The 23,443-nt window shown below is 41.3% G+C and overlaps 1 protein-coding gene across 3 annotated transcripts in view; it reads right to left on the bottom strand.

Annotated features, from left to right (window-relative positions):
- Hmgn3 (high mobility group nucleosomal binding domain 3) overlaps positions 1-4,657 on the bottom strand; it is a 37,738-nt gene extending 33,081 nt beyond the window's left edge. For 2 of the 3 annotated variants that reach the window (XM_028756213.1, XM_028756214.1), the window contains exon 1: positions 4,484-4,657. In XM_028756213.1, the coding sequence (XP_028612046.1) occupies positions 4,484-4,498 (15 nt within the window). In that variant the 5' untranslated portion in view covers positions 4,499-4,657. The remainder of the gene's footprint in view (positions 1-4,483) is intronic. The other variant, XM_028756212.1, reaches the window with a different exon arrangement.
- Positions 4,658-23,443: the final 18,786 nt, after the last annotated feature.

Genomic DNA, 23,443 nt, shown 5'->3' with positions numbered 1-23,443 from the left:
TAAAATAGAAACAGAAGGGACGTTACCCAACTCATTTTATAATGCCACAGTTATCCTGATACCCAATCCATACAAAGACTCAACAAAGAAAGATAATTATAGGCCAATTTTCCTTATGAACATATATGCAAAAATACTTAATAAAATGCTTGAGAGGAAAGAAAATAACAGAGTCCAAGAACACATCAGAAAGATCATCCCCCACCATCAAGCAGGTGTCAATCCAGAGAAGTAGGGATAGTTTACCAGTAAATATAATCCACTGTATAAACAAACTGAAAGAAACAAAAATAGACCTACAACTGCTAGTGAACAGAAGCAGTCATTAGTAGCCTCTCCACCCTCAAGAACCAACACGATCATCTCATTAGATGCTGAAAAGGCCTTTGACAAAATTCAACACCCCTTCATGACAAAAGTCTTGGAGAGATGAGTGATACAAAGGATATACCTAAACATAAAGAAGGCAATCTACAGCAGGCCTATAGCCAACATCAAATTAAATGGAGAGAAATTAAAAGAAATTCCACTGAAGACAACTTGAAGTTTTAGTTGGAGCAATAAGACAACTGAAGGACATCCAGGGGATACAAATTGGAAAGGAAGAAGTCAAAGCATTGGTATTTGCAGATGATAGACAGCAGTGCATATAAGGAAATCATACCTAAGGATACTATCTATGCATACTATACACAGTAAGTATACATACTATGACTGGGAGCATTCCACCAGGGAACTCTTACAGCTGATATACAAAGTGAAGAATGGGCAGACTTTTCTTTCTTGAGTCTCTAAATGGGAAGAGACCACTATGTACTCTACATCTATCCTGTAGACATCGCCATACGAGACAATTTCTGGCATGATATGTCAGACACAGTAATTCTAGGGATAATGAATTAGAAACATAAAAAAGAATGTGAGAATGTGTTTGCTGACCAGGCCAGGACTGAATACAGGCCTTGCTGGTAATGCTTCTACATAGAACATCAGATCACAACACGACTGCTGCTGGCATCTGTCGAGGTTTGAACAGAACAGTCTAGAACTCAGTCAGTCATTGTCCCGCCACTACCTGAGTCCGTGAGATTTCACTTGCTTATCACCATTATGTAACACAGAAAACTCAAAAGTATTTAAATCTCAGAAAGATGTTAAAATGTTAAGGGCTGCACTGCTTTAAAAAAAAAAAGTAAACAGGAGTCATTTTAAAAATTGGTTTAATGACACTAACATATATGTATGTATAAAATTTGCAAAGATGATGCTTCTTTAGAGAGTTTATAATAATATAGATGGCATTGTGGCCTTGAGGCTGAGCAGCTGAGGAGTAATCATGTTAGGATTAACAAGAGGCATCCCAATGCCTGGTAATAGAAAATGATTCTTATTTTTTTCCCTTGAGTCCTACCCACAATTTTTTAAGATCAGCCAGGACAAATTCAACCTGTTTTCTTATCTACCCTCCAGTCTTTGAATCTGAACAGCACATTCTGTAACCTATATATGTCCAAATGTCAGTCAGCATTTTTTTTAATCTGCTAGACTTATCAGGTCATTGAATTAAACATAAGCTCCTAGAGAACACACTGTGTGTCCCTCCAATATTTAAACAGCGCTAGGTTTTCAGATAGTTTCACTGACTTTATGAGTACCATGTTTTGCTCTGCAGAACCTGGAAGTCCATTAAATAACGTTTCCATAAAACAAGGAGCAGAGATGGCAGGGAAAATGTGATGTGAGTACTTTTATCACTGATTACAGGGTGGGGGGGATGGCTCAGTGTTTAAAGGGTTTGCCTCTCAACATAGGGAGCTGAATTTGATCCCCAGCATTCAGATAATAGCCAGGTGTCTGCACGTCTGTAAGCCTAGTGCTGGAGAGGCAAAGATAGTCAATCTACCCAAATCAGTGAGCTCTAGGCTCAGTGAGAGACTCTAGGCTCAGTGAGAGACCCTGACTCAAAAAATGAGGTGGAGAGCAACTAGTATTCCTGTGTGCATGTGTGCGTGCGTGTGTGTACCACAATTTAATTTACAAAGCAGAACAAGTAGTTCTTTAGCTAAGAAAATACAGTACTGCAGTATGCAAATCCTTCAGTAATTATCTGACATTACAGATGTCTAAGAACTATGCACAGATTGTCTCCAATTCCTTTCCTGCATAAGTGTATTCACCTGGGGACAGTGGTTTCTAATGTCAGTTCCAAAGAACTCCAAGACTCCACCAGGCAGCTGTAAGGCTTGATTCCTAGGTAGGCTGGCTGTCACAGCCATGCAATCTGTAGCTGTCCCTACCCAGGTACCAAGATAGGTGTTTGGCCTCCAGTTATCAGTAAAAAGACTTCTTGTTAACCAAGGAGGCTTTCTCAGATGTTCTGAAGGACCCATACACATATATGTACACTGCTGTGTGTACACAGGTTTGTTCCTAGTTGAAGGACTGGGTACTGGCTAACTCCATAGAGAGTCCCAGTCTTCCAGAGAAGTAAAACATAAAGCCACTTTGTACTCCACTCTTTCCTTCCCCTGTACCCCTTTAGAGATGGATAGTGACAGACAATAAGAATGATGGTTTCACCAGAAGTGGCCCTTGATTAAGGAAACATTCCATCAAGCCAGGAGCCATTATTCATAAAGGGAGCACGTGACCTGCTGCTTTTCCAAACATGTTAATAATTTCGAGGAAAAGAGTTAGCCTCCATTTCCTCTCTAGTTCATTTCTGGATAATTAGTTCCTCTGATTCTGCTAGAATTCACAACACGTCACCAACCTCAGATAAAAGGCAGCAAATAGTGACATCACTCTAGAACAATAGCACGGTAAAAAAACAATGCCGCCATCAAACGACACTTGAACGAGTCTCAAGTGCTCCTACTCTTAACACGCTTCTTCAACTACAAGACTCTGGATTTCCTGAATTCCTTTTGTCCCCACCCATCTCCATAGGAAGAGAAAGAGTTAGCAACAGTGTCAAGTAAGGCCTTCGGGATTCACAGTCGCTCCACTATAAACTAAACCAATGACTGATTAATGAAATGTTGTGCAATGAATCTTAAGACGCTGCTCAATGGGTCTAAAATAGTTCTGTGGTTATGTAGATTAAGTGAGATAAAGCACATCAGACTCTACTCACCATGAGGCACACAGTAGGTCTACATTAAACACTATGAAAAACCTTCTAATAGTATGATAAGATTTTCCTTTAAAGAATGGAGATGCTCGGGCTGGAGAGATGGCTCAAAAAGACACTTGCTGTAGATTTCCACAACTTACAACCCACACAATAAGAGAGAGTGTACTACTGCAACGTGGGTGCCAGTGCCTCCCGTGAATATAATAAATAAATACATGTAATAAAAATAAATTTAAAAGGAATGGAAGTGTTTACAATAAAATTCTTAGTGACAATATATAAGAAAGCAAAAGCTCCTAATTTTTTTAAAGCGTTGGTAGTTTTAAATAAAGCAACTGCATACGCAGTGCATGATCTTGGGGGAAAGCAGGGCATTATTTGAATCAAGTTTCAACTTTAATGGCTACGATGGTTGACTTGGGTTCTTTGGGCAGGTGGCAGGAAGGTTTTTATTTCTTTAGGATGCAGTCTTCACACATTGCTTTTCTCAGGGAGGGGTGAAAAAAATCTGCCCTTCCTTTACCAGTCCAATGACAAGTCGAAGCCCCACCCTGAGGGAGCTGTGTGGCCCCACGTGTGGCTTGTGACGTCCCTGCGCGGAGGGGACACAACCCACCAGGGGCAAAGGAGAGACTAAAAAGACCTCGGTTCCCTGCCTGGCTAAGCGTGGGGTCGTGGGTGGAACAGTGGCAGAGGCTCGGTGGTCCCTGACCTTGGCGGGGTCGGCGAGCTTGGCACCAGTCCCCTTCCTCGCCGCCTACCCGGCGCTGCGCACTGCCCCGCCCGCCCTCGCAGCCGGTGATTGACGCCCGAGTGGGTACATACGGGTCCGCGGCGCAGCAGGGCTGGCGTAGGGAAACATGGCTTTCCCTCTCCCGGCCTTCCGCCCGCATCGCGCCCGCCCTGGGCACGGCCCGGGGGACACTCTGGACCCTGCTTGGCTCCTCTGAATGCTTGCACGGTTTTCGATTTCCCTGGCCCGGGAGACTCCTCTTATTGCTTTCCCTCCACCCTGAGAACAACCTGGAGTTTGCCAAGAGGAAACTCCTGCGAGGGGGGATGGACACCCGCCCTGGCTGCAGCTGGCAAGAGATGGAAACCATTCCAAGCACGAGTTGATGGAGAGGGGAGGACAACGTCCCTGGAGGGAAAGTAACACTCGGAGCTCCGTGCGGGGCGAGCGAGGTCAGCAACAGGCATCTGCAAAAGGAGCGGGCAGCAGAGGTGCCCAGTGCCTGAGTTATTAGGCGCATCGCCGCGTCCATCGCAGCGCAGGGGGCTTACTCCGAGTACTCTCGAGGGCCTGGGAGCAGGTTTTTTTTTTTTTCTTTCCCCTGCAGGACTTACCTTTCTCTTCGGCATAATGACTAAGTCGGTGCAGCAAAAGTAAAGCAACGGGCTGGGCCGCTTGGCACGCTGCTGGATGCTGCCTGGCCGCTGCTGCTACTCCCGCAATGGGCTCGGCTAGCCCGGCCTCTCCGACCTGCACCTCCGTTTCCTCCCCCGGCGCTCCACTCGCTCGCATCCCGGTCCCCCAATGGCGAGCCCTGCCAGCCAGCCGCGAGGCCCCATTGGCTAAGAGAACGTTCTAAATTCCACGAGGGCACGCCCACCCCCGTTCACCCGGTACGCGCAGTTGTAGTTTCCACTTCACTGGGAAAAAAAAAAAAAATCTGCCTGGCGACTGAGCATGCCCAGTTCAACTAGTATCCTTCAGGCCGCACTCTCTTGGAATTTCATTGTTTCACGTGCCTTCTTTCGATTAAAGCAGTGTGCACCTTCATAGAAAAAAAAAGTTAAGTATTAAGTATTGCTATGTTAACTTTATAATGTAAATAGGGACACGAGGTACCTTGTACATGTGTTACTCATAAAAGCTTGTAACGGGTGTTCATGGTGCGAATCTGTTCAAGGTAGGAAGCTTCTCTGTTCAGGAAGAGTCTAACACTTTCTAAGGGTCTCAGTTCCATCTCTAGCAAATAACCCCCCTGTCCCCCCTCCATAGTGCCTTTTGTTTTTTTGTATTTTTTATTTTTTGTATTTTTTTGTATTTTGTTTTTGTTTTTTTAAAGCTGTGTTACACGTCATATACGAATTCAGCCAATTATTCAGCTATGTGTGAAAGTGAATATAAATATGTTTGCTGTGGAAATTAAGGGGAAATCAAGAAAGATAGGAACAAAACATTTATATATTAAACATGTACATTTAAACAACACTTGCTGAGTTACATTTTATGTATAGTGTAATGTTTCTCGACGTTCTGCAAAGAGTTGCAAAATACATATCTGAATTTATTTTGTAAGACCAGCTTTACCTGACGAAAGACCTCAGACAGTGGGGGAAGGTCAGCACCCTTCATAAACATAGACACAAAGGCACAAAATTTTAGCAAATCAAATTCAATGTTTAAAAGCTAATACATAACCAGGGAGCTGGCCCTGAGAACACAGGATTTATTCTGTGAGTCAAATCATCCTGGAAATCAATCAGTGTGATCAGCACATAAAGACACTAGGAAGCATGATCATTTCAGGGGCTGAAGGGAAACACTAGGGAATGGGTGAATGAGTCATGATAACACTCTACAGTAGAATATTACTCTGTGATCAAAGAAATGAACTTTCCCTGATCAGATAAATAATAAAAGAAAAATGCTAAATGAAAGTCAGTACAAGACACTATACTGGGTGATTTCATTTACATGAAATTACAGGAAAAACAAACTAAACTAAGCAAGGTTAGCCTGAGAATCATTTACAAGGCAAAGGGCACATCTTAGGAAACTCCTCTAAAGCTATGTATGCTATGTAGGGTGCAACCTACTTTGCTCACAGAGGCTGCGTGTTAAGTATTGAACAAAATTATCACTTTAATACCTACTTTGTTAATTTCCAGAATGAGTTGGTATCCTTGCACACTCAAGAGACAATGAATGACTTTCTTTTTTGGTGCAACTATACAAACCTGTGATTACCTGGCTTTTTTTGGTCACTACTTGGTGTGCTTCAATGTTCTGCTACTTTTAATTCCTTAGGGCTCATAATTCCCCATCCTCAGTCTGAGAGAGTCTTCCTTTGGATATGGTCCCAGATGTCTTTGATGGATTCCTTATTCTCAGAAATTCAGTGGATGACATTATATTTAAAAGAACTAAGATAAGTCCAATTCATAGTTTTAAAGCCGCACAAGAACCTCAAGGTTCATAATTTTACCATTAAACTATATGTATAATGAGCATGTCGTGGAAGAGAATTAATTTGCCAAATGCCTGATAGTTAAAGAAGAAGAATAAAAAATGCCAGGGAAGATATTTTTAGTAAAGTGTGTGGGGAAGATGCCGGGCAGCATAAGAATGTGGGTGGGTTGCATTGCGCTTTTTATTGCTATTTTGTTATAATGGTGAGCCAACCTAGGCTAGCACTTACCACTGAGCTACATCTCCAGCCCTATTGTTTTACTTTATGGAGATTTAGAGGTGTTGGTGTCAGGTGAATTTTCCTCTTTGGTAATGAAAAGGGACTCACAAAGCTGCTTTAATGAAAAGGGACTCACAAAGCTGGTTGTTTCTTTCATTGATATTTTAAAAGACCAAATAGTACATTTGAAATATAAATAAATAAAATAACCAATAAAAATAATAAAAAATATAACCCCCCCCAAAAAAAGAGTAGGAAACAAAATTGTGATTGCTATTTAGTGCCCACAATAAAGCAGTTGCAATGAAATTGGAGCTTGCTAGCTGGAAAGCTGATTGTCAGGTCTGAGAGACAGTCCTGGTTAAGAACACTGGCTGCTTTTACAAAGGACCCAGGTTTGATTCTCAGCACACACTGGGTGGGTGGTTCACAATCATCCGTAACTCTAGATCCAGGGGATCTGATGCCCTTCTTCTCTGGCTTCAGGGGCATCAGACACACACACACACACACACACACACACACACACACACAGGCAAAACACACCAAACATAAAATGAATAAATCTAATTTTTTAAAAACCTGATTATGAAAAACCTTGAGTGTTTGAGTTTCTCTGTTTATTCACAAGTGCAGAACATAACAACTTCAATTGGAAATAGCAGTGACTGACTGTCTTTTGCTGTGGATTGCACCTGCCTATGCAGGACAAGGGAACTGTATATCCTCCTCCCCAGCACACATTATGCCTGTATTACCCTTCAGGAGGGGAAATGAGCTCTGAAGGTGAGAGAAGGAGCAAAGGGAAGGATTTGACAGGCAGTTAGAATTTCAGGTTAAGAGATAAGAGGGCCAGAACTTGCCCACTGTGGGACAGTGGAGGAGATCACCCTGCTAAGAGGAGAGCACTTCTTTGTCTTTGGTTGTATTCCAAAGAGTGTTTTTAATGCTTTTCTGGATGATCAATCTCTAAGACAACAAGAACTTTTCAACAGGATTCAGATATTGCACGAGCTCAGGAAGATGATAGATGAATGAAGGGAGCTGCTGGCTGAAGAAGAAAGACAGAAAAATTAGCAAACAAATTTTAACTGTATTCTCACTCCCCTTTTCTTCTGTTCTACTCACATTTGTTGGGAAAGTAAATACCCTGATCTCAGCCTTCTTCAAACAGGAAGGCAAAACCACTTATAGTGCCATGATTGCCATCAGGAAAGGGGGAAGGAAAGAGATTGGACAAGAGGACAGGAAAGGGAAAAGAAAGGACAGGCCCTAATGTAGAATAAATGCACTGATCCTAGTAAAGGTAAGTAACGCTTTATAAAATGAGTATTTCTATTTGGGGGATGCAGGTGGAAACAGTCACAGTAAGGACATTAAGCCAGTCTCAGAAAGACAAATAACCTAGGTTTTGGCTTGTAGGTATAATAGAGATATGTAGAGGCGTGCATGTGTGTGTGTGTGTGTGTATGTATGTGTGTGTGTGTGTGTGTGTGTGTTTGTATGTGTTTGCAAGAGTGTGCTTGCACTGAGTGTATCTGTGGACTGTTACATGAAATGTATTTTCCTTATCAGTAACAATTATTTAACTGTAGTGCACACTGCTAAAGGACACTGTAGTCTTTGGTGCTCTAGTAAATTGTGTCTGGAAGAAAGTTGCTCTGTCTTCAAATCATAGAGGGAAACGTCAAAGGAAGTTTGAAAGGAAAGATTATTTTGCAAACCCCCTTTCCACTTGTCTTTCCCTATTGTCCTTCCCCACTGGTTTTTCCCCACTGTCTCTCCCCACTTGTGCCTCCCCAAGTAAGGCAGGCTCAGGCAGTTTCCTTGAGGCTTTTGCTGGAGAAGTCAGATCCACAATTTGTAATATTGTTGCTTTCAACAGATCCATAATTCCATATCTTTCCAAGGGTCTTCAGTTAATAGAGCAAAGAATGCCAAGGTGAATGGAAGTGTAACAGAAAATAAAATATAAAAGAATAGGCAGCTGAGAAAGAACACTCTGAGGGATGAGGAGGCAACGACAGAAGGCAAGGATGGTGTGGTTTTCTCATGTACAGAACCCATACATAAACATGGATATGAGATGACTAAGACTAAGATTATTCTATTTTGTTTGTATCTTACTGGTGAAGCCTCCAATTTGTTGACATGCTAACTTGGGAAGAGACTAAAGCAGCCAGGATATTCTAAGACTCACTCATCCTAAATCAAATGAATAACTTGCTAACGCTACAGATTCCTAGACTCCAAGTTAACATACTAAATCAGAATCTTACAACTGAGTCTGGGAGTCTATGTTTCCAATAAGCTTTTCATGTTCCAGCACTAGAATTTGGGAATTCTAGACTAGGTCCATGCTCTGAAAAACTTATATACCAATTGCTGTAACAGTTGTTTCTAGTTCTGGGACTGTTGATGTAGACATCTATGACTATCTCTTTATGAAACTGTGTCTTGCCTGCATACATATCTAGTCATCTCTAGATACTTAGAACAAATACAACATGGACAGGCTGAGAATAGTTGTCATAGGGGATTGTTTAAAATATCATATGTAGTAAAAGAATGTATGTCAAATCTCCTTGATGTTTCTAAATCTTTCCAAAGTGGGAACAAAATTCTGAGTGAAGTCCTCCCTGTAGACTCACTTTATGTTCCATTTTCAGGCTTTGCTTGGTACTGATATTTTCCATGTTCTTCCTCTTTCTTAGTTGCAAGACACATGAAGAGTGATTAAAACCTGTATACACCCAAATTAAAAGCAACTCTATCTTCCAGTGTGCCATTCAAGGCAACCCCTCATCCTCAAAGGATACCTAACCCCAAGTTCCTGCAAGCCATACCTTTTCATTGTCTTTCTATGTTAATAATCATACAAACATCTGTAGCTATTAACAGCAAGAGTTCCCTATGACCCTCTTACAGAAAACCATCTTTTCTTATCCCAACTTAAATCCAACTAAACCTGTGTATATAAAAAACTTACCTCAAGTGTGTTTTTTATACATCTCTCCCACCTACAAGTCCTTTTGGGTTCAATCTCTGTGTGTTTACCTTTGCTGGGTCCTGATGCTGTTTGAACTCACGGGAGTGTAATTAATTTGTAAATGATAGCTCCCAAATGATTATGTGAAGATAAATTGACATGCTGGGTAGCTAGGGCCAGGGAATAGGCTACGTTATTGTTATTATTATTATTATTATTACTATTATTATTATTTTGGTCATCTTTTCTATATGCCCTATGCAAGGAGCCAGTTGGTTAAAGGAGAAGAAACTTAGCAGGGGAAGCCCCCCAAGGTTTGTGATGAGGGCATAGCCAAGTAAAGATGACCTCCATCATCCTAGGGGAAAACCCACAAAATGCCAAAAAAAAGTTAAGAGTTGCTGCCATGCCCTCTGGCTGAGTTACACATTTTTGGAGGGTCCTGTCATTGTCAGCTCACTCCTAAACAGGACCACACCCTGTCTTGTAAGCTGGTGAGCTTGCCTACCTATTTCAGGTATCTCCTGCATTTCTTCAAACACCAGAATCCCCAGGAGTTGGCAAGAGACATTAAACAATCCATCCCTGTCACTGCCTATGGTAAATGATAAAGCTGCCTTTCAAACCAAATCCATCACTCCTTTTTCTTAAAATAAGCAAAGAATCCTAATTTAAATTTAAATTTAAAGATAAATGAAAAACTAAGCTTAAGGCAATGGTTCTCAACCTATGGTTGAAAGCTCTTTGGAGGATCAAGTATCAGATATCTTACATATCAGATATTTACATTATGACTCATAACAGTAGCAAAATTACAGTTATGAAGTAGCAGCTAATTTTGTTGTTGGCGATCATTACAACATAAGGGATTGTATTAAAGGAAGAAGCATTACAAAGACTGAGAACCACCGAGCTAGCCTGTAAGTTCAGTTTTACTTAATGCCCCAAAGACATTTCAGATTAAATCTCCAATCCACCCACCAGCTCTTCTACTCTTCTACCTCTATGCTGCTTAACACTGGCCTAAGGTCGTGATAATTAAAAACCAAAACCAGAACATTATTTTCTAAGTGTCATAAAACAGTTGGAGATGATGTTCAGACTAACTTGGATAGGAGCTAGCTATTCTGTGAATCACTGGTCAAGATTCATCCGGGCAACAAAATGAGTTAACAGGTTAAAATGAATTCTAGCCACAAGACTACATATATACATTTTGAACCCACCGTGAAAAGTAGCCTGTAAATACTTAAGATTCCTTTTTTGCCTTTTATTTTTATTTATTTTATAATTAAATCTTTATTATAAAGAACTCTCTCACTCTCTGTCTCACACACACACACAAATAACCATCCAGAAAACCCAACCTAGTACTACCAGCTATCTTAGTGACTAGGGGCTAGATAGATTTCCTGATAGGAAGGGGGACCTTAACTAGTTAACAGAGATGGTGAACTTCCATGATGGCTGACTTCTTCCTCACCTCGGGCAGAGACCAAAGCCTGGCATCCTAAAACAAGTGCTTTTCTTGTCATTGGGGCCCCTGCTGATGAACTGGATCAACAAGTTCAAAGCCTGATGAGGACATGTTACACAACTTCCCTTTTTAAGGGAAGGCAGGGCTTCAGCTTCCCAATTTCTGCTTTGAAGAGGGCCTTTTCTCTGTGCGCTTTAGCAACTGTCTGTGTATATTTCCTCTAATAAAACCTTTTCTTTATTCACTTACCACTTGTAGTGTCTGAGGTTTATGTTGTGTTGTTTATCTGTGTCCCCCATGTCATGACACCCACCCTGTACTCACCCCACCAACCCTACTTCAGCATCCCCCTATCTTTTACACCCGAGATTTTTCCTGCCTTTTAATTATTAAAGTGGCAGAGACAATGAACCTTATGAAGATTCCTAGACAGTAACATATAGATTTGGGGTCTGGCTAAAGTTTTGTTTTATAAGCATGAGGCCATGTGACTTCTATTAGACATCTCTGGTCTTCTATGGTAATTTCACTCCCACTTCTATTCTTAGGAAACTCAAAGAGGGAGGGAGGAAGGGAGGGAGGGAGGGAGGGAGGGAGAGAGGGAGGGAGGGGGGAAGGAGGGAGAGAGGGAGGGAGGGAGAGAGGGGGAGGGAGAGAGGAGGAGGGAAGGAGAGAAGAAGGGAGGGAGGGAGGGACAGAGGGAGGGAGGGAGGGAGGGAGAGAGAGAGAGAGAGAGAGAGAGAGAGAGAGAGAGAGAGAGAGATCTAATAGCTCATCCTTGTCAGTGCCCCCAGTAAACTTGCCTTTCAGGGCAGAGTCATGAAACAAACTCAGTATTTGCAGCTACCAAGATAGCTGCAGGGGCCTGACAACCAGTGTTTAATCTCCAGAACCCACAGCAAAATGAAAGAACAGATTTCTGAAAGTTGTCTTCTGTCTAACACACTCATGTTCTCTCTCTCTCTCTCTCTCTCTCTCTCTCTCTCTCTCTCACACACACACACACACACACACACAATCTTGAAGTGTTTTTAACACTCTACTTTATCTGTTAATAATTTAAATCTATGTGACACAAACAATCTTGCAACTTTTGCAAATGCTGATCAAAAATTTTATGAGTTACTGTCCCAGGTGTGAAGTCGAGCCCCAACTCACTGAAATAAGATCACGTTAGTCAGCATCTTGGAACCTACTTGGACTTTTCAGCAATGACAAAACAGAGGTAGCTCTCAGGAGCTAAGCTAGGCTCCTAAGTGACAATGGAGGACATTGGTTTGGAGCACTATCTTAATAATTGGACGTGTATCCTGAATGAAAACAAACTGTCAAGGCATATTGGGCTGTGTGTGAATGAAGACATTAAAATAAAAGCCAATTGAAATCATGTTGATACAATGGAGATCGACAGAAAGTCAAAGATTGACTTTCTCAAACAGAGGCAGATGTTTGAACAGCATGTATTACACACACACACACACACACACACACACACACACACACCAGAATAGGATGGGTACAAACTCTTATTTAAACTCTTTTTTAAAAAGACATTCTGTAGGACTTTTCCTTGGATAAAAATGTCTTTCTTTTGTAAGCAGATCTGAACTTGTGGTAGGCTTAATGGATCTCAGGCTGCTTGTCCTTGTCCTACAGATGAGCTGGCGTTGTTCATATAATATTGGGAGAAACTACAGATTCAGGAGAGACTAGGGCAAGAGTTGGGTTGGGCATTCTTCATGGTGCTTTTTTTGACTATTTATTTTGCAAAGTGAAGAAAACTGTTTATCACAAGGGAATACCATTATAAACTTCTTTTCTAACAGAATTCTGATTTGGAAATAGTTCTGGCCAAAACACAACAAAGACTTGTTTCCTAGCTCCACTGCAAATACAGGTTGCTAAGTGACAAGGCTATGGTAATGAAACATATGCAAAGAGCCACAGGCCTTAGTGCAAACACCACCTGCAATTAGCTAGTTTTTACCCTTTGGGTCTGTGACTCCCTCCATCCTGGATGTTGCCAACCATTTTCTGAAAGTAGAAAGAGTCGTCTGATGTCCAAGAGATGAGGGCTACACGGTAAAGATGTAAGTTGTGAAAGATGTGTTTCTGAGTCTCTGTCCTGGCCCTGGATTACCCAGCAGCACACCACTTTCTGTTTATGGAAACTAAACACCTATTTGATCAAAGCTACTGTATGCAGATGGTGTTTGTGAAGTATATCTGAAAATAATCGCTAGATGACACTAGGAAAACATGAAAGTGATTATCTACAAGTTAAGGGCATATACACTGGCCTGAAAGAGTACATTACATATTTTGTTTGAAGAAAGCATATTTTATTTCTCCTTAGATTATTCTTTTAAAAGTCAGAAACTTTTAATTTTCCTGAATTTCTGAGAGCCTGTTTTTTATACATTGGACAGGACTCTTTTAAAAATCAGAGTAGAGCAGTGTGTGTGTGTGTGTGTGTGTGTGTGTGTGTGTGTGTGTGTCGGGTGGGGAGTAACATGATAAACAGGTGTTTTACAGATATCCATTTTTCCTTTCCAATGGTGATAGTGTTGGAGAGATGTTCGATGTCATCTTTGTTCTACTTATAGATCCTGGGGTTCCTATTGCCACTTAACTTTCATGTGTGATTTGCATTTGTACTATCAGACACCTTTACAAAAGAATTAGAAAGCAGAAGTTATAGGCAGCTGCCCTTGCTCCATCTGTGTGTGGAGTGCTTCTTGCTTTCCTATGTCATGAAAGCTCCTAGGCACTGCTAGCTAGCCTCGAAGCTCTCCCAGCATCCACTCTTCAGGCAAAACAGGCCTGCTACACGCTAGAGATAGAGTCACAGGGTTTTGATTTGTACAGTTAGAACTGTAGAAGAGGTATGGCTTCCTTTGATGACCAGATCTGAGGTGTGACGTTAGGGGACTTTCCAGGTACCTAGAATCTGTTTCTTTAGTTTTAATTCTTTCTAACCTAGAGTCTGTTTATTTAGTTCTTCCAGCTAGTCTACAAACCACTAAACATCAAGTCTGTCTCTCCTTCCATTGGTAGAGTCATTGTAGAGAAATCACGGGTTTATGAGTTTCATTCCTTTCTACTGAAGCCCTGACCCTGGAAGCAGATGTAGAGCGATATCTTATCATTATGTGCCCTTGAGTGTCTGTGGTGAAGAAAGCCTTTAAAGATACAGCTTGAGTTAAGGTTTCTATTGCTTTTATAAACATCATGACCAAAAGCAACTTGGGGAGGAAAGGGTTTATTTCTTTTTACAGCTTTCAGCCTATCATCCAGGAAAATCAAGGTAGGAGGGACTTCAGGGATAAACTGAGGCAGAAGCCATGGAGTAGTTCTGCTTACTGTCTTGCTCTCCAAGGCTTGCTCAGTTAGTTTTCTAATACCTCAGGAATACCTGCTACAGGGTGCCACTACCCACAATGGGCTAGGTTCTCACACATCTAACACAAATTAAGAAAATATACCGCAGGCTTGCCTGCAGGCCAATCTGATCGGGGCATTTTCTCAATTAAGGTTCTCTCTTCCCAAGTAACTCTAGCGCATGTCAAGTTGGCATAAAACTAGACAGCACAACACTTTAATGGGTACAATGAAGAAAATCAATTTCTTTTTTTAAGCTGCTGGGATTTTAGAAAAAAATTGTTACTACAGAATTATACATTATTCTGAAATGACATAGAACTTAGAACACAAGAGTAATGTGTGTATTTAACAGTAAACTTTAAAGTATGCTGCTTTGGTTTAATGACTCATCAGAAGGAATCAGAAAACTATTACTGATAACTAGAGCCTTAGAGATTCGCATTCCCTAGTGTTGAAACATTTGTCTGCAACAAATTGAAAAGTCAAAGTGGCACAACTGACTTTAGAGCAAAGGTTGAAATAAGATTATTAATCGTGGACCTGAGAGATGGTTCAGCAGTTAAGAGCACTGGCTGTTCTTCCAAAAGTCCTCAGTTCAATTCCCAGCAACCACATGGTGGCTCACAACCATCTGTAGTAGGAGCTGATGCCCTCTTCTGAAGAAAGTGACAGTGTACTCACATGCATTAAAACAAAGCATTTATTGATTGCTACAATTTGCACTTGATGCCTATTGTAAGACACACATGTACGTATTCAGAGAAAAATGAGTTCATAAGGATAAATTAAAGAGACTAGAGTCTGTAAAAAGGGACTTCATAGGGATGGAAAAGGCAACTGTGTCTGTCCCTCTAAAGTGATCAAAGACAAAACTATTGCTTGAGCAACAAAAAGTGGTAAAACTCAGTAAAAGTCAGATCAGAGACTGTAGACTGGGCAGTGGTACCCTGGCATGCCATTCGGTTGCACCAGATGACTCAAAACGACTTGAGATGGTTCAGGAAAGTGCCATTGCTAATAAAAGGAAAGAGAGCTGGAGGTGGGAGGAGCATAACGGACTAAAGGCAGACACTCAGGCAGGAGAATGCAAAAATATACCTAGAAAGTAGGTAGAGTCAAGGAAGCATACCTTTGTAGGACAGTTTCATTGTTAGAAGGCTCCATTTTACACTAAATGTGACCACAGTTCTCTGAGACTTTCACACTCCGTATTTCAACATATATAGGTAGAAGTAAACTGGGAAAGCTGTCCAACTTTTAAGGGAGGCATAGTTTTAATTCTCAATAACCACCTTAGGCAAGGACAAAGTAAAACCTTGCTGAGGAGAGAATTCCAGAATTCAGTGAATAATGAAATGTCCCACCTCCCCACCCCATGAGCCCAGATAGACTATTAGGGAGCCATTTCTCACCTCCAGGGTAGGCATTCTGTAACTCCTAGCCAGTCTGATGCTGAGCTATGGGTCAATGGAAGAAGATATGCAAAGGCCTGCTATAGAAGCTATCAGCACTTCTCCTGTGTCTGGGACTTGTAAGTTGTCGTTCCAAGTAAAGGGGATAAGTGACAGTATTTTATGTACTAGAAGGAAAAAGAACCCAGAAGAGAAGGCTGATAATCGTGATGAGTATTTACCAAATATCCCTGCTTTATGCTTTCATGAAAGAAATCCCCATAGTGTTTTCATCTTGCAAAATGGAAAGTCAAAGCACCAAATAACTCCTGTTCCTGGTCTAACTTCCCAGCCCTTGAGTCCCGGAATCAGGATTCTGCCTACTTGGTAACTACCTTTTGTCTCTACAAATTGCACTACTTTAGGTCACTTACATAAATGAAGACATATAGTATTCATTTGCCTTTTTTCCTCTGTCTTATTTTATGTTGCACAATATACCCAATTCTCTGTGTTGTCGTATATTATAGGATTCACTTCCCATTTAAGATTGAATAATATTCTGTTATGTAAATGTGTCACACAGTAATCATCCACCCATCCAAAAATAAACTTTTGGGGTGTTTCTGGCTCTTCACTATTATAAGTTGCACTGCTTTGGTGACATGATCTCTGAGATCCAGCATGCAATTCTGGATTAGTTACTTAGTTGCTGTGATAAAAATACCATGACCAAAAGCAACTTATGCAAGAAAGAATTTATTTTGCTTTATGGTTCCAGAGGGATGAAGTCCATTAATGCAGGAAGCATGGCAGGAAGTGGCAGCCATGGCAGCAGGAGCAGGAAGCTGAGAGCTCATGAGTGCCTTTGGCCACAAGCACAAAACAAGAACAAAATGGAAGTGAGGGGAGGACATGTTCCCGTTAACAAGGCTGCATGTCTCCAAAAACCTCTCTAAACAGTTACCAACTGGGGACCAAGGATTCAAATGCCTGAGCTTACAGAGGACATTTCTCATTCAAACCACCATGTTCTATTTCCCACTACCTGCTGCCATGAGCAAGGAAGTACATACTAAGATGAGCATTTTCCAGTCTAAGTTTCTGTATGAGTAAAATGGCAGCAATCCATGCTTCCCCAAGATGTATATGTAGGGTGAGTAAAAAAATAAGACTTTTTTTTTAAAAGCCATTAAGATTTGGGGGGTTTGTTTTATTTTTGGTGAAAATTAATAATGTTTTCCTTTTTTAAAAAATTAAATTTTGGTTTACCTAATGTTTGTAGAAAAGATTTTTGGTACGCCAGAGCCTCCCTTGTTGGAAAGGCTGATAAATGTGAGCCTTATTGCACATTCCTTGTGTCCCCATTCTCCCAGCCAAACCTTTCTTGAGGCCATGAATGTGGCCACGCCCGTACCCATGGCTTCTCCTTCAGTAATTGGTGTAATGAGATCCCAAGTCTCTTCTCGTTCCTCCTTCATTCATTTTGCTGTCTATATTTTAGCTAGTCAGCTTCATTTCAGCCTGTGTGTTCAAGAAGATTGAGTTTGGCTGAAAGCACCAAACCCTTAAATAATTGTGACTAAGAAAAGGGGAGCTGAATTTCTTCCTAGCATTAAACAGTGACACACGGGTTCCACCACCAATGGGGGAGTCTACTTTTCATTGTCCCATCATGTTTATCATTATCACCGTCTGTACTGGGGGCAGAATGCTAGATCCATCTTCCTCTTATATGTGTATTTGGGGCAGCAGAAAGGTATAAAAGAGAAGAAATGCCTTCTCTCTTCATGGCCTAGATGTTGTGCTTATAATTTCTACTTCTGTTCCATCAAAGGAAACTAAATAATGGTGCTCCTACTTTTGGAGAAGAGGAAACTGATGTTGCAGTACAAATGGCTGTGGTTGGCAGAGCAATTATATCTATGCATCCTAGGTTGCATGTGGAAAACAAGGGCTATACAGGCATGGTTAAGGTAATGATCTAAAATGGGGGCTTATTCTGGATTCTGTAAGTGAGTCCAATCTAATATTCTTAGAGCCAATCTAAATTCTTAGATTTCAATCTAGATTCTTAGAGGCTGGGGATGTAAGTCAATTATAGAGTATTTGCCTAGCATGTCCAAGGCACTCAACCTTCCTAATGTTGTGACTCTTTAAAATAGTTCCTCTTGTGGTGATCCCAATCATAAAATTATTTCGTTGCTACTTTATAACTGTAATTTTGCTGCCATTATGAATCATAATGTAAGCATCTGATATGAAGGATATGTGGTCCCAAAGGGGATGAAACCCACAAATGGAGAATCACTGCTATAGTTTCTATCCTTTGGGGTGGGGGAAGAGGGAGGAGAGGGAGAGGGAGAGGGAGAGGGAGAGGGAGAGGGAGAGGGAGAGGGAGAGGGAGAGACTGAGCCTTACCTAGCTGTGGTCAGAAAGGAGATAATGACTTCCAGGGAGAGGCCCTGAAAGATTCCAGAACATGGGTCACATTTAGAGACCAAAAGAGGGAAGGAAACAGTTTTCTCTGGAATTTCCAGAAAGGATATTAGTCTAACCAATAGCCCAAGTAGAACCATACTGAACTTATGACCAACAGACTTCAAAGACAATTCACTTTTGTAGTCGTAAGGCATCAACCTTAAAGTAATTTATTTTCGTAGTAATAGAAAGTTAATAAAGTAGCGATCTCAGCCAATCTGCCACCACAGTTTTGGGCATGTATACTTCTGTACCCTCTTCTATTCCTATGTTACATAATCATATCCTAACCAAGGGTGGAACTCTTCAAATTCCATTTCATCTGTTCTAGTCTAAAGATGGATGGCAAATACATTTTCTGAAGTCATGCAATTGGCTAAGCTGCAAATTTCTGGCTGAAACCTGTAATATTCTTTAGTACTTTATGTAGCCCTTGGTGTGGGCTGTATGAAATATTTGAACTGTAAGGGCACGACGGTCACTTCCTATGAATGGAGGTTACTGACTGAGTTCACAGTCAGATTGTGGGATCTTCTCCTGCCTGCAAGCCTGTGTGCTAGGGTATTATCAACAGCCAATAGAACAGAGGAAGCTGGAAAACAAAATGCTGGTGTAGAACTTTTTATAGGTCCCCTCACCCACCAAACAACCCTGTGTCAGCTGAGACCAAAGAATTGCACAACAATAAGTATGATTCACAATGGTGTCCCAAGGGGTTGAAAGTTTCCAGGATGTGATATGAAATAAAAGAGAAATTATATAGAACAGCTTTGTCATCTCCTTCAAATGATAGCATTCTGAGGTGACAGTGGGGTAGCTCTCAGTCAAATGCAATTTATTAAATTGACACTTAAGATGATAGAAAATGATTTAAGGAAAACACAGTGTCTAGTTGTATAACTGACTATGATAGTTTACTATGCTGCTTGGTATGGTATGACTGCCATTGACATTGTACTTCTTTTGAATTATCAAACACTTTAAAATGTAATGAATGAGTCAACGTTGCCTTTATCCAGCAAGTTCAGTAGCCACCTCTTATGTGCCAACTTTTCATAGGCAATGAAGAGATATTGGTGAGAAAAACATTACTAAGTTTACAGCTCTCTATAGTACAGCTGGATGTATGATCTCAAAAACTTGGAAGGCTGGAACAGGAGCAATGTCAATTCAAGACCAGCTAGGGCTTCATCATGAGACCTTGTCTCAGAAAATCAAAAAGAAAATTGTCTTACTGTAACTTTAATTGTTTCAAAACCTATTTTTAATGATGGTCTTAATTTTTTTATAAATAATTTATTTTTTCTCAAATCGTAATTCATTCACACAGGGGTTATAAACACAGAAAGGCAGGATGTGGGGAAGGGAATGACACTGGAGTGTGGGTGTTCATGGGGAATACAGATATCTTTCAGAATCGGCTGGGTGAAGGTTCAGGGGACAACTTACTATGACTCTGCCTATAACTCGCTTGTCCTTATCTAAGTTGGTATTGTCTTCCAAGGCTACCTGTTTACAAGGTCTATGACTACTCAGGCTTGTAAATTTCCACAAAAGCTGCCTGTTTACATTAGCTTATAGCCATCTGTTTCAATGTTTTTCCACTGAGACCCAAGACTTGGTGTTAGTATACATGTATGACAGGCCTATTGCTGATTTTAGGCCTATGGCTGATTTTAGGCCTTCAATGTGTAAGCAGGGCTGCCCCTGACATCTCCTTCCTTCTCTAAGTATAGAAGGGCTGTGGCAATTCTAATCTTGTGAAGGCGGGGATAGAGGCCTGACCTCCAGTACTTGAAGGGGACCTTGTAATGGCTCCAGTCCCCCTGTCGTTGTCCAGTGAGGCATGAGGGCCAAACCCATCCTGATGTCTTTTTCCTGGAGAGGGGATACTTTTGACATCAATCCCTATGCAGTCAGGCTTGTCCCTCAGAGAACCCAGAGAGATATTTTTAACTTTTATTTATATTCCCTTGCAGTGCTTAGCCTTGCAGCCTAAGCAAGAATTCAGATCGCCTGTCAGAGGGGGTTCTGGGTGGCCCCACTCTGCTTGGTCTAGGGGTAGAAGTCCCCCCTTTTAGGTTGGGTGGAGATGGGTTTTGGAAATACCCTGTATAAAGTAACAACCTCATCTTGAGTCTCATGGTCCTCCATAGCTAACTTATGATAATGTATCTGAATAGGTTTTGCTACCAAATTATTTATCTGTTGTATCACAGAGTTAGTCTGCCTATTTGAGGGCCAGGGACCAGCAGAAATAAGCAAAAAGAACCCAAATAATGGTCCCAAGATGGGAGGAAATAGGGTTGACAACCTTGGAGAGGCTGAAAACCAATTCTTGTACCAGCATTCATCTGTCTCTTTCCCTCTCTGATTTTTCTCAGGGCCTTCACTGGCCTATTTCATGCTCTCTTTAACCCTCTATGTCTTGTCTATGTAAAGGCAACATTCTTCTTTAAGGGCTATACACAGTCAAGAGCTGTACACAGCCTTTTCTATTGTAATAGAGTAAACCAAGTCCAATAAGGATCTTTGCGATTTTAGGAGGTCTCTTCAGACGGTGAAACGAGGGATTTCTTCAGATTGGTGATGTCAATCTCTAGCTGTTGATGTTCTTGTCAGTGGCCCTTCAAAGGTCTGAGTAGTATAAGTTCGGAGGCCAGCATCTGGATTAGAACTTCTAACAGCAGACATCATAGGTGTCTGGGATGCTGCCTGAGTTAAAGCTTCTGGGAGGCCCTCTTTCTCTTGGTTTTCTGAGGCTAGGTACAGAGCTGCTGCCTGTGACCTGCTCTATGCTCGGGCCCAGACCGGAAGTCTGGCACTTAAATGTTTTAACCTCCCTTTTTGCCTACTACCCACCAGAGGTAGTGAGAAAGAAAAGATACAAGGGAAATGGACCTGTTTAGAAAGATTCTTTGGAGCAACTTCTGTCTATGTTGTCTGGAAATCAGTAGTTTAGTGCACAGGTCAGCAGTGGAAGCTCTGTCCACTTGCAAGCACTTCATGGATACACCAGCAGTCTAGTTTGGTAGAGTCAGGTTAGCAACAGTGGTGACATGACCTAGCAGAGATAGCCAGGCCCCAGCCTCAGCACAAGTCAGCAGGAGGGGCCAGGAGGAACTCCAGAAATTCTTGGCTGTGCCTCTCTCAGGGAAGCGAAGATCAGCAAAGACTCAAGACTCACAAGTGTTGCACAGTTAGCTGTACTAGCAAGCCAAACTTTGTCTTCATTACTGTCTGTTGAGTCCTATTTATACCCTCCAAACATCACATGTGTTTTGCCTCAGCAAGTGCATTGTCTCAGCTGAGATCACTCTGGCAATCAGCCCAAGTCTGTGGAAGTAGTAAGAAACTGCTGTATACCACCAGAAGATTTTTGGTGCATTTCTGTCTATGGAGTCCCAACAAATGCAGCTCAACTACACAATGTAAGACAGATCAATGCATGTGTGTTGCTAGGAAAGAATCCTTCATCACATGTCTTTTCACATGTTTGCTTGAGCAGAACATCCTTTCACCCGTTTCTGCTTCAGCTAAATGTTCCTTCACTTGTTTGCCCCAGCAAAACACCATTCAACAGACTTTCCAAAGAACCCTTAAGTTTCCACTTCATCTTACTTAGGGTTTTACTGCTTTGAACAGACAACATAACCAAGACAACTCTTATAAGGACATTTAATTGGGTCTGGCTTACAGGTCAGGTTGAGGTTCAGTCCATTATCATCAAGGTGGGAACATGGTAGTACCCAGGGAGGCATAGTGTAGAAGGAACTGAGAGTTCCACATCTTTATCTGACGGCTGCTAGGAGAAAATTGGCTTCCAGGAAGCTAGCAATAGGGTCTTAGAGCCTACGTCCACAGTGACACACTTCTACCAAAACAACCACACCCACTCCAACAAGGTCACACCCACTCCAAGGCCACACCTACTCCAACAAGGTCACATTTAATTGTGCCACTCCCTGGGCCAAACATGTTCAAACCACAGAAGTGAATGGATGAATAACTAAAAAGCACAAATAAATATTAAATTCCAGTGGTGATGAGTGCCACTGAGGAAGTATGTCTACATCAGCTTGTTAAAGGAAAATTTAATTAAACAAAAGCCTAAAGCAACCACTTTAAAGTAAGCAAGGAAAGCAGAAAAGTATTTAAGCAGAGCAGCAGGTACACAGTCCCTGTGGCTCAGTACAGTTCTGCATAGGGAAGTCTCGGGCATCTGGGACATAGAGAGGACTGGAAGATGTTTCAGGCTGTGATACCAAAATAAGGACAAGGTTGAGAATGAGTATGATTCAATGGTGCTATAACGTTTTTATTTTAAGAACAGTTCAAAGCACTGAAAGGAGTGAGTGATTGGGCTTGTTCTGAGAAATCCTGGACAGATCAGAGAGGCAAGAAAGTGGAGAGTTATGGGAGATCATTTTAGAAAGAGGCATGATTAAGATGACTGTAAATCATCAATTCTCAGTGGTGATGATGTCACCCCAATAGGGCAAAACAACAACAACAACAGCAACAGCAGAACAACAACAAAGTTAGCTACTTAGGCTTTTGTTTAATTTTGTTAATATTTATTTGTGCTTTTTAGTTATTTGTGCTTTTTAGTTAGTTTTAGTTAATTTAATTTTGTAGTCACTTAGTGCTCACTCAGTGTCTAATGAGAGGTTGTTTTTTGAAGCAGACATATGAGAGGATGTATTGCTCAGAACAGATGTGATGTTTTTCTGGAAGCTCTTTTTGTGAGAGGGCACATGATGTTTTGCTGAATCAGGTACTTGAGAGGGCATATAATGTTTAGAAAGAATATAAATATAATCCCACAGACAACAAAGAGATGTTCTTGCATTGGTTCTCCTTGCAACATTTTGCTGATCTTTGCTGATGATGCTCTTCCATTGATTCACTTTGCAATGCTTCACTGGTCTTCACTGATTTTTGCTTGTCATGACTTCATTAAGAGAAATGCCAGGGAGCTTCTGGTGGTATTCTGGCTGCTTGCCACTTCCTCAGACTGTTGTCAATTCAATGGAACCTTGCAGTTTCTTCTGAATCAAGTCACTGCTACTGATTTCAGATTTTGTGTTTGTCAATTGGACTAGATTGCTACTACTGATAAATATTTGATGTTTTGGGCTGGGCTGCTGATATCCTGATAACAAA

This window comes from Grammomys surdaster, unplaced genomic scaffold (assembly GCF_004785775.1).
Source record: "Grammomys surdaster isolate TR1022 unplaced genomic scaffold, NIH_TR_1.0 126113, whole genome shotgun sequence".
NCBI classification, from domain to species: domain Eukaryota; kingdom Metazoa; phylum Chordata; class Mammalia; order Rodentia; family Muridae; genus Grammomys; species Grammomys surdaster.
This window is presented reverse-complemented; position numbering and strand designations above follow the sequence as displayed.